Consider the following 10,655-nt stretch of genomic DNA (forward strand, 5'->3'; position numbering starts at 1 on the left):
TGGAAGCAAGAGACAAAGGAGTACTGCCATATTATCATGTTACTGTAGATGCGAAATCCACTATCTGTTTGAAAAAACAGATGTGTTCTCAGGATCCACCACAACCACATCCTCTGAAATCTCAATGTATTCAGAAGAAACGTACAAATATTTGTGACAGTCAAGATGATTATTGATGCCCTTTCCACTCGCAGCAATTAAGCATCTTCATGTTTTTGCAGCACAATGACTGCTGCATTAAATTTCTAGTGTGCAGCCGCATAAATTCAGCTGCTTCTAATACTTTGGATGCATATCGTTCAGACATCTTCAGAGTGAGCCAAAACACTGATGCTCAAGCACTCGTTTCAACCTCTTGAACTTTCGAACTGCACCATTGCACATATGGCCAGATTCACAGGCATCAGAGATGTTGATCAGCAGCAAAGAAGTACAATATGCATTAATTGTATCTGTGGCTGGGCAGTCAATCCATGCTGGGATGTCAGTGTGTCACTCTGAGCAGCACTTTCTGATAAATTCCACTAACCCAAGCTGAAGTCGCTATCTCTTAATTAAATTTATTGCCAAGGTAATTTCAATCGCCTTTTTCCACTGAGTCCCACAAAGATGGAGAAGATTAAAATTTTGACAACAGTGTGGCCAGTATCAATAGTGTTCTACCACAGCTGATTTATTTGGCTGTAAGAGGTGGGTGTACCTGCTGTGTTCCATACATCGTTCATGGACTGTACAAATCGTATGTTCAATGTACGAGAAGCCACATTTGTAGGGGACCTTTTCAACTCCAACCTTTTGGAGCATCAAACCCTCTTCAATAGAATCTGAGAGTGCTGTTGTTTTTGTTGGAGGACGAAAAATCACTTACCTTCTGCTCGCTGAGGTTCCATACTATTTTTGACAACAATCTTCAGATATGACAGTAAGGCCATGGATTTAGATCTGTCTGTGTCATCTTATGCACTGCTTAGTCACCTTTGGTTTCATTCGTAGTGCCTTACATATCTGCTGTGGACGATAACCATTGGCGCCAGAAACTAAGTGTAGGAGCTCATCCTGCTCTCGTCAGCAATGATGTTTGCTCTGTGAACTGAACCTAAAGTTTTGTGAACACTCACTGTCTGCAAAGATGATGGCAGTTATTTGCAAGTAAATATAAATCTCTTTCATACATTTCAGATATACTGTATGTTCCAAAGGTACCATCATTTTTGCACCACACCAAATCCAAAAACCGAAGGCATCGCTCCTTTCAATTTCCATTATAAACTGAATTTTTCTGTAGATGTGTGACAAAACATGCACTGTGTCATTTGAAAGATACAGAAGTGAGCAAGTATGCCAGAACTTACCCCAGTTCACTGCTAATTGCACCACGTCATCTTAACGCTCTTATGCATAGCATACGAAGTATTGTATCACAATTTAAGGATGAAATTAAAAAATGAAAGTATATTAATGTTAAAATTGTTAACTTTCAGAATGATCGGACAGAAAAACCTGATTACAACACTTGATTACATCCATTAAATAATACAGTTTAAATAATAAAGTGTCAAGACTTTAATGTAAATAACAATCAACACCAGGACTCTCAAAGTAGTTAAGAAATAATGTTGTACTGCCAATTCCATTCTAAAAATTCTAGCTGGCAAAGTTTAAATGCAGTCGAACTGAAACTTTTTCTGTGATTAACTACTAGCCAATGATCAAGAGGTATTTGAGCATTGGGTAGAGTATTTCAGTCAACTGTTGGATGCTTGAGTCCCCTATTGAATATATCCCAGCCCCACTAGATGACGCCATAATGCCTCCCCCTTTCCAAGGAGAAGTGTACAAAACAATTGCTCGATTGAAGAACAGTAAAGCACCGAGGACTGACAATATAACATCTGAACTATTGAAAGCTGAAGGAGTTGAGCTAAATTGTAGGATCTAAAAGATATGTGCCTCATGTGGGAAAAAGAAGAGGTAGTTGCCAGAAGAATAGAATGTAGGGATAGTGTGTCTGGTGCATAAGAAAGGAGATCTAGTTGAATGCAGCAACTACAGAGGCATAACACTTGTAAATATTACATATAAAGTACTATCAAATATCCTGTTTAGTAGAGTTTCACCTATACCTGTTAAAGGAAAGATAGCCTGTAGATAGTTGTGGTGCGAAAGGAGACCAAATCATGGCCCAAGTTACTCAGGTGTGGTCTTCTGAACACAGTGATGTGGTATAAGCTGTGCTCAGGCTCAATCTGTCAAGTATTACCAGCCCATATCAAACTGTAGGTCCTCATAAATAAAATTGGCCAGGAAAGTTTGTTCAAAAGTTGGAGGAAGGCAAAGGCATGCAGGGCCATATTAAGTTGAGCACTGCAGTGTTTAAATCAACCTGAGTTGATAGCTTGCAGGCTTTCTAATAATAAATGATGTGGTGGGGTGTGGCCCTCAGCTACGTATCCCCTGACTCAGAGCTGAAATATTAAGTTTTGGCTGTTTTCATTGTCTAGGGGCTGGGATACGTAGTTGCCACATTACAGTCCAAATACTGCCGAGTCTACAGTATATGATAAGAATACACACATAAATTGACTGGTCCAAGGTTTCTATTGCTCAAAAATTGTGAATTATGAATGTAACATATAAATTTATAAATAAAAGATTGCAATTAGATAAAATCTGCAAGTACTACCTGAACAACTTGAAATGAGTACGATAGTAGAAGTACTTTTGAGAATGTGGTATATTTCTGCAAAACATTTATTGCTGTCGATGGTCCAGCAATTAAATAAAATACAAGTTGAATTACAGGGAAACAATAGATTCCTACTTCACGTAATTAGTTATGAACAACAACATAGCTCGCGAGATACTCACTTCTGAGCTTATGCGCACACATAGATGTGGAGTTACTTTTCATCATTTTCGGTTGTTTTTCAGCCATGGAACTTTCGTTACATAAGGTAAACATCACCCTCAATACCACATAGTTTGCGTGAACATGTACATCATCTGCTGTTGAACTGTGCATTTATGGGTTCCTCTGTAGGCTTTATTAAAGTGTCTTCAATAATTTCAATAAAAATTAACCACAAACACTATTTTGTTTGCAGGAAGAAAGTGAAGAAGCTAAGAAAATAAAAGAACAGAGGTTAGCAGAGTATGCGGCAAAGAAATCAAAAAGTAAGTACACTCTACTTCAAATCCATATCTGAAGACACCACACAGTGGTACATATTTTATTAGCTTTTACTGATATCTCTCTCTCTCTCTCTCTCTCTCTCTCTCTCTCTCTCTCTCTCTGTGTGTGTGTGTGTGTGTGTGTGTGTGTGTGTGTGTGTGTGTGTGTGTGGGCGCGCGCGCGCTTTATGATACTTCACTCAGTATTTACTCCACTTTGTCAGCAAATAATTGAAATTTGGTGTACTTGTTTGAAATAGATGACAATACAGGATAACATTTATTTGCACCATAAATTTAAGGTGGCAGTTTCAAAATGGTGCACAGACTCCAATTCGTCTCATTTGGTGGTATTCAAAATGAATATACGAGAATGTCTTGAACGCCATGTCCCAATATCTGACCATTTTAAAGGCATGTTTATTTATTTTATTATTCAAATTAGTTTTAAAAATTACATTTAAATTTTTGTCATACAGTCCTCTTCATTCATTTTTATTGGGCTAATGTACAGGGTGGCACAGAGAAATGGAAATATTTGATATAATTACAAAAAATTTCACCATACACATTAAATTGATTCTGAAAATTTTGCACAGTGTGGTGCAATGTGTTCTCTACGGTGTTGGCAGTGGTCTCTTCAGTGTTTTTAGCTGGGCAAGATTTGGTGGTGTTGTCAGATACAAAATTCTCGCCAGATGTCCCCCATAAAATGTAGCTGCACACTGAGATGTCTGGAGGTTGAGGCAACCAATCAGTGTCAGCATTCTCGAAATTATGTGGTCCCCAAACACATTTACTGCAGGCATAAGCAGTTGAGCAGATTGTCTGGTGGTTCCCTCATGTTGAAACAAGGTGTGCTGAATGTTAAGATTTGGAAGAGAATGGAATCAAAAATGTCCTGTTGATGTAATGTTGAGACACACAGACAGCAGTGTCTCCTCCATGTTGGAAACAGTAAGGGCAGTCAGGAGCTCTTGACACAACACTGCACACCATATTGTCACCTTAGTGCTTTGTAACACTCACCAGTGAAGTACAGCAGGATTTATGTGTGTCGAGTAATGCTTGTTCTGCTTATTCGTGTATGCACTTATATGTAAATGGACTGCTTCTGCCATCCAAAAATTTTCAGCAAAGTTAGCATCCTCATTGATTTTGGCCAACAGATTTTCACAAAAGTATATGAGCAATACAGAATCAATAGTTTTCAGTTATTGAATAAGTTTGTAAGAATGAAATTCAAATGTGTGGAGTAGTCTCTGTTTGGTCAGACTTTGATCCAATGATGACAATTTTGCAACTCCTTACCACTGCACCTAGCCCAGCACCAGTGTTTTTTGGGATTCATACAGACAATACATGCCCACTAGTATATCATCCCCAATGCCAAACCACTCTCTTCAAAGTTAAAAACTGACATTTTGATTGCATGTGAAGAAGGAACTTGATCACAAAGTAGGACCTTATAGTGGCACCAAAATACCGTGCAGTGATCACAATGTTGGTAATCTGCACTCTGTGACAACATGCTCCACATTGCTCCATTGCAACTAAATGTCTGTTACTACCTCCCCCCACCCCACTTAATGAACATCTGAACATCTGCAAGACAGCCCACATCAACTTAGGTGGTTACTATTTCTCTGTGCAACCCTGCATAATTAAATCATGATTCAAAAAATTAGTAAAAACTACATTTCAAACATACTAAGACTACATTTCTTAGTGGTAACTAGAATATAAAAGATATCAGAAAAATATTATTGAATATACATTTATTTTTTGTGGAATAGTATTCAAATTCTAGTGAAGCTGTGACTTCTTTACATGTACTATATTGCTGAAGATTAAACACAGAAGAAAACCAGATTAGTAATTTCTTAACATAGTTAGTAAAGTCCCGTCTATTACAATCTTAAAGGAACTGATGTTTGTTCCATACACGAGTTTGGTTTTGTGTATTACAGCCCTTAAGAACGCATAACAAAGAATTGGAATTTGTGCTCGCTCCTGGAACTGACTTTAGTAAACATGTTAAATGCACATTAAAAAATACTCTTGTCTGATTCACAAGATGTATTGAACCTAAGGCATAATATTTAGTAGTAGTAAGGGGGGCAGGGATGGGGGGGGGGGGGGGGGGGGGAGAGATCTGGCAGAAATAGATGTTACAAAAACTAGATAGCAAATGTTTTGTTCAGTAAAATGTTTCATTTCTCTGGTTAGTAAAACGGAATCGAATGGACAAACTGATGTGATATTAGATAGATATTTCTCAAGGTCTGTAATTTCTTGGTTTGTGTTTGAAAATACATTTATTATTGTAAAGTTCAAAATAATAATCTTTTGTTTGTGTAAAAGGAGCATCTTTCCCTCAGTAGTACAATATTAAGATTAGTGGACAATCCCCATTGTTGTCCAGATTCACAGTGCATAATATTAGTTTTGTTAGATACAGCTCAGAGAGGTGATAATAGTCAAAAGAATTTTCACATTTCGCTTCAACTTTACTCGTACCAGATTACATATGCTTCATATATTACCTAATAGCAGCTGGAATGGAAAATTTTACATAATGTTAAGTGAATGATATTCAGTTACCTTAACCAATTAAAATGTGTATTGTCTACACCAGATAAATAATAGAGCTCATATTTAAAAGAACGTGTGTAGGGCCCTGGTGTGAGAAAATAGGACTGCATGTTTGTCTGCCTCTCCTGACACACACACACACACACACACACACACACACACACACACACACACACACACACACACAGCAAAAATTTATAATTTTATATTTTTCACAGTACTGCCTAGAAGTCACTTCACAGATGTAGATAACTTACACAACAAGAGCTAAATGGTTGCACCACATAAAGCTCTGTAACAATTAGAGCCAAAGCATATGCATGTGGCTCATCAAATGATGCCAACAGGTTAATGTTTGCTGTGTAAAAATGTTTATGGGGGAATCATTTATACAAATCTTTGATTTGGATGTGTGTTATAACACATCCTTATTACTTTTAACAACTAGTTTTTGGTGTCTCCCCATGGAAGTGTGAGCAATGTTATCTATTGGTGTTGTAAAATTTTAACATCTTGCAGCTCTAAACAAAAGTATAAACAAATATTTTTCTGCTTAGGGATTAGCATTGTGCAAGAATAATACCATTTCAAATATATGGCCCTGTGGCCAAATTGTGTTACTAGTGTCCCAATTACTGCAGATTTTGAAACAATGTACTTCAGTGATCAGAATTGTTCCTCGTAAGGAAGAAACCTGAAACATGAAAAAAGTATTACTGGCAGTTGTATTGAAGAATAATTTTCCATGTCTGAAGCATCTGCCATAAATTTAGAGGAGAAATACTGTTTGAATGTATGATTCTGTATTGACATGTTTTGAGGAACTTTGTAATAAAGCCTCAGTTTTATTCTGTTTTACACAAAACTTGCTAATACTTTTTAAGTGATATGAAAAAGACATGAGGTGGTCATAGAGAAAAATAAATTGTCTAAAAAATTGTTATATGTATTCTGTATGATTTTCAGAACCAGCACTAATTGCAAAGTCAAATATTATTCTGGATGTGAAACCATGGGACGATGAAACTGACATGAAATTGTTGGAGGCTGAAGTACGCAAAATATCAATGGATGGTCTTCTTTGGGGTGCATGTAAGTAATATTTTGTCTGTTGAAGGTTAGATGTGTCAATTTAATAAATTGCAATGCTGATACTTTTGTGTCTACTCAAGAATTTATTAAAATAAATGTAGAGATAAGTTTGTCCAACAATTTCATTATATAGTGTGCAACTACACAGGTACCAGCACATACTACTCCTTAAATAGCTAACAAACAAGATCGTTTTACACTTGCAACGTAAAGCATTATCAGTTTTATTAAATGTTAATTTTTATGTAAGTCGAATCTTCACTGTGCTTAGTTCAGTTACTAGCCTTTTTGAGAATTGCTACTATAACATAGTGAGACAAATATTGAGTGGTTCCTTTCAAAAGAACAACTCTTTTTTCCTTCCAGATCTTTATCTACCCTACTGAAGCCTGTGTTTAATATTTAAAGGCCTTATTGAAAGATGTTAAACCCTGATCTTTCATCCTTGTCTTAGGTGGAGAAAGTCTAAACCAGACCAGCTTTCACACCAATAATTGTCTCCTATTACACCGAATCATTGACTGCTAATGCAGTTCAGTTGTTAGTGTATACACAATGGTTTACTGCTTGTAAATTAAAATGTACTTTCTTTCTTTGTTCCGGGAGTGCATATCTTCAAAGATGTGAATGGTCTGTGCATGTTAAAGAAATATGTACAGTATATGATTTGTTTGTGCTTTGCTATTGACTGTGACTAAGGATTGTATGTCTGTTTTAGAATCCCCATGAAGCAGTGATATTCAGTAGTGTTACATGTGATATCTCGTGGGGTGGGTGGCGGAACAGGATCTTTGGAAACAATTTAAACATTTTAGCAAAATATGCCTACTTCCCTTGACTCTCTCCTGTAGGAATCCAAACCTGTGCATAAATCTGAAATTGTCTTCCATTTAAAATTGATGTTGTTATGAAATTTTAATTAATTTATTTTGACCACAATTCTTTCCTTCAAATTGCAGCAAAACTTGTACCTCTTGCTTATGGAATACATAAACTTCAGATTTCATGTGTTGTGGAAGATGACAAAGTATCTGTTGATGTACTTCAAGAAGCAATAGAAGCAATTGAAGATTATGTAAGTAGTCCTATATTACTTTTCAGTTTTATAGTTTAGTCTGCTCAATGACATATTTCAAGCAGTTTGCTATGTTAGTATTTTCTTGTAGTGTCTGTACGTGGGCAGTGCATGTGTAAAAGTGTTAAGTTTCAGGTGTGCTTGTAGACAGTTGAAATCGAAAGTCTGACATATCATAAACGCTGTCATTACTGTATTATCACAATCTAATATGTACAGAGTGACATGTGTGCATAATAAAAAATGACAAAAAGAAACTGAGTGACAGACAAATGTCTGCTTGTGTCTGTGTATATGCGGATGGATGTGTGTGTGTGCGCGAGTGTATACCTGTCCTTTTTTCCCCCCTAAGGTAAGTCTTTCCGCTCCCAGGATTGGAATGACTCCTTACCCTCTCCCTTAAAACCCAAATCCTTTTGTCTTTCCCTCTCCTTTCCTCTTTCCTGACGAGGCAACCGTTGGTTGCGAAAGCTAGAATTTTGTGTGTATGTTTGTGTTTGTTTGTGTGTCTATCGACCTGCCAGCGCTTTTGTTTGGTAAGTCTCATCATCTTTCTTTTTAAATATATTTTTCCCACGTGGAATGTTTCCCTCTATAAGATTCCACGTGGGAAAAAATATATCTAAAAACAAAGATGATTTGACTTACCAAACGAAAGCGCTGGCACGTCGATAGACACACAAACATCCACACAAAATTCTAGCTTTCGCAACCAACAGTTGCCTCGTCAGGAAAGAGGGAAGGAGAGGGAAAGACGAAAGGATGTGGGTTTTAAGGGAGAGGGTTAGGAGTCATTCCAATCCCGGGAGCGGAAAGACACACACACACACACACACACACACACACACACACACACACACACACACACACACACACATTTGTCTCTGGATTGTAGCAAGGACAACTTACTTTCAAAAGAGTGGTGAAACTGATAGTAATGACACTCACCATACAGAGGAAACATTGAGTTGGACAGGCACAACAGAAAGAAATCAGCTTTCAAGCAAAAGGCCTTCTAAAGTAGCGCGTGCATGTCGGTGACTCGACATCTTCTCCTTATGGGGAGTTGCAATCTTTTCATTTTCATAATATTGACTTGATTCCATCCGGGATTATCCATTGGTTTGATAGTAATGATACCTATTTGATAATGAAGTGGTGACAGTAAAGCTTTAGCTACTTGTAAAAGACAAAAATGTGATTGTTTGACTATGTTGTGAGCAATTTTTGTAAATGAGTAACACAACACACATTTTTATCTGAGTTTCTTCCTTGTTTCGTCCCTCAGCATTGAGGGAGGGCTTATATTCAGGTCAGTGTACTATTTTAGTGATCTCTTTGTACTAGACATATTCATCCATATTTTTATAAGGGAATGGCTACACTCAGAAATATGGCAACTATCTGTATGTGCCAACAAATAAGGCCTGCTATCATACTATATTTCTAATAATATTGCATTTATTTTCAGGTCCAAAGTGTGGATATTGCTGCTTTCAACAAGGTTTAACCCCTTCAGAAGAAGTGCCAACCCAAGATCATTCCATGTGATTTTAATGATGTGAGAATTTGTACCAGTTTGATAGGTTTCAATTTATGGGTTTCCTTACATAATACATCCATCATTGTTGTGAAACTTTTGTAGTACCAAATGTCCTAATTCCATATCACTTATTTGTTACTGCAGTTTTGTTATACAGCACTAAAAAGTAAATAATCTGAACACTTTATTGTTGCGTACTAAACTTCCATCCATAATTATTCCTGATATCTTTATTGTTGTTGTTTAGTACCAGTCAGTTTATTTTATGTGCTGGGAAATGTTTTTCTAAAAATAGGCTTACTGTAAGTGTGATGATGTGGCTACATATTCATTTGCAGTTGTCGTCTTTGTAGTCACTGTCTTCAGTCCAAAGGCTGGTTTGATGCACCTCTCATTGTCTATCCTGTGCAGTCCTCTTCATCTCCAAATAACTACTGCAACCCACATCCTTTTGAAGCTGCTTGCTGTATTCGTCCCTTGATCTCCCTCCACAATTTTTACTCCACTCCCTCACTCCCATCCATCTTTGGAGTAGAAATAATTACTTTATTAAGAAAGTCTGAAGATATTTTACTCGTCTCATATTTCTTACATACAAGATGGAATAATTTTGTCATGGCTTGCTCTCAAAGTGATCTTCATAATTCTGAGGAAACATTTTCTACTCCATGAGCATTGTTCCAATATGCACACTTCATGGCTTTCTTCTTCCATCTCATTTTCATCCTCTTCTGTTTCTATAATATTGGGTTAGTTTTTCTCTTACATTGAGCACCTATATGTTTCTTCCATCTGTTGGCCACACTTTCTTTATGCGATATAGTCTTGCCATTTGAGCTCTTAACTTTGATACAGATACTTTCCTTTCCTTCAAAGATTTCTTTAATATTTGTATAGGTGGCATGTATCATTCCCCTGTTTATGCATGCTTATACACCCTTGCATTTCTTGATGAGCCAGTCCTGTTACGCCATTTTGCATTTCCGATCACTCATTTTTTAAGAAATCTTTATTCCCTTTTACCTGCTTTGTTCGCCGTATTTTGTATTTTCTCATTTCTTCAGTTAAACTGGATCTCTCTTGTGTTATCCAAGGATTTCTGCTGGGCCTTGTCTTTTGACACATTTGACCTTCTGCTGCTGATACTATTTCATCTTTTAAAGCTACCCATTCATCATC

At 36.9% G+C, this 10,655-nt stretch overlaps 1 protein-coding gene across 6 annotated transcripts in view; it reads left to right on the forward strand.

Annotated features, from left to right (window-relative positions):
• LOC126184399 (elongation factor 1-delta-like) overlaps nt 1-9,663 on the forward strand; it is a 47,963-nt gene extending 38,300 nt beyond the window's left edge. For all 6 annotated transcript variants that reach the window (XM_049926793.1, XM_049926809.1, XM_049926824.1 and 3 more), the window contains 4 exons: nt 3,105-3,174; nt 6,733-6,858; nt 7,818-7,933; nt 9,405-9,663. In XM_049926793.1, the coding sequence (XP_049782750.1) occupies nt 3,105-3,174; nt 6,733-6,858; nt 7,818-7,933; nt 9,405-9,443 (351 nt within the window). In that variant the 3' untranslated portion in view covers nt 9,444-9,663. The remainder of the gene's footprint in view (nt 1-3,104; nt 3,175-6,732; nt 6,859-7,817; nt 7,934-9,404) is intronic.
• The last annotated feature ends 992 nt before the right edge of the window (nt 9,664-10,655 follow it).

Source organism: Schistocerca cancellata, chromosome 1 (assembly GCF_023864275.1).
Source record: "Schistocerca cancellata isolate TAMUIC-IGC-003103 chromosome 1, iqSchCanc2.1, whole genome shotgun sequence".
NCBI classification, from domain to species: Eukaryota; Metazoa; Arthropoda; class Insecta; order Orthoptera; family Acrididae; genus Schistocerca; species Schistocerca cancellata.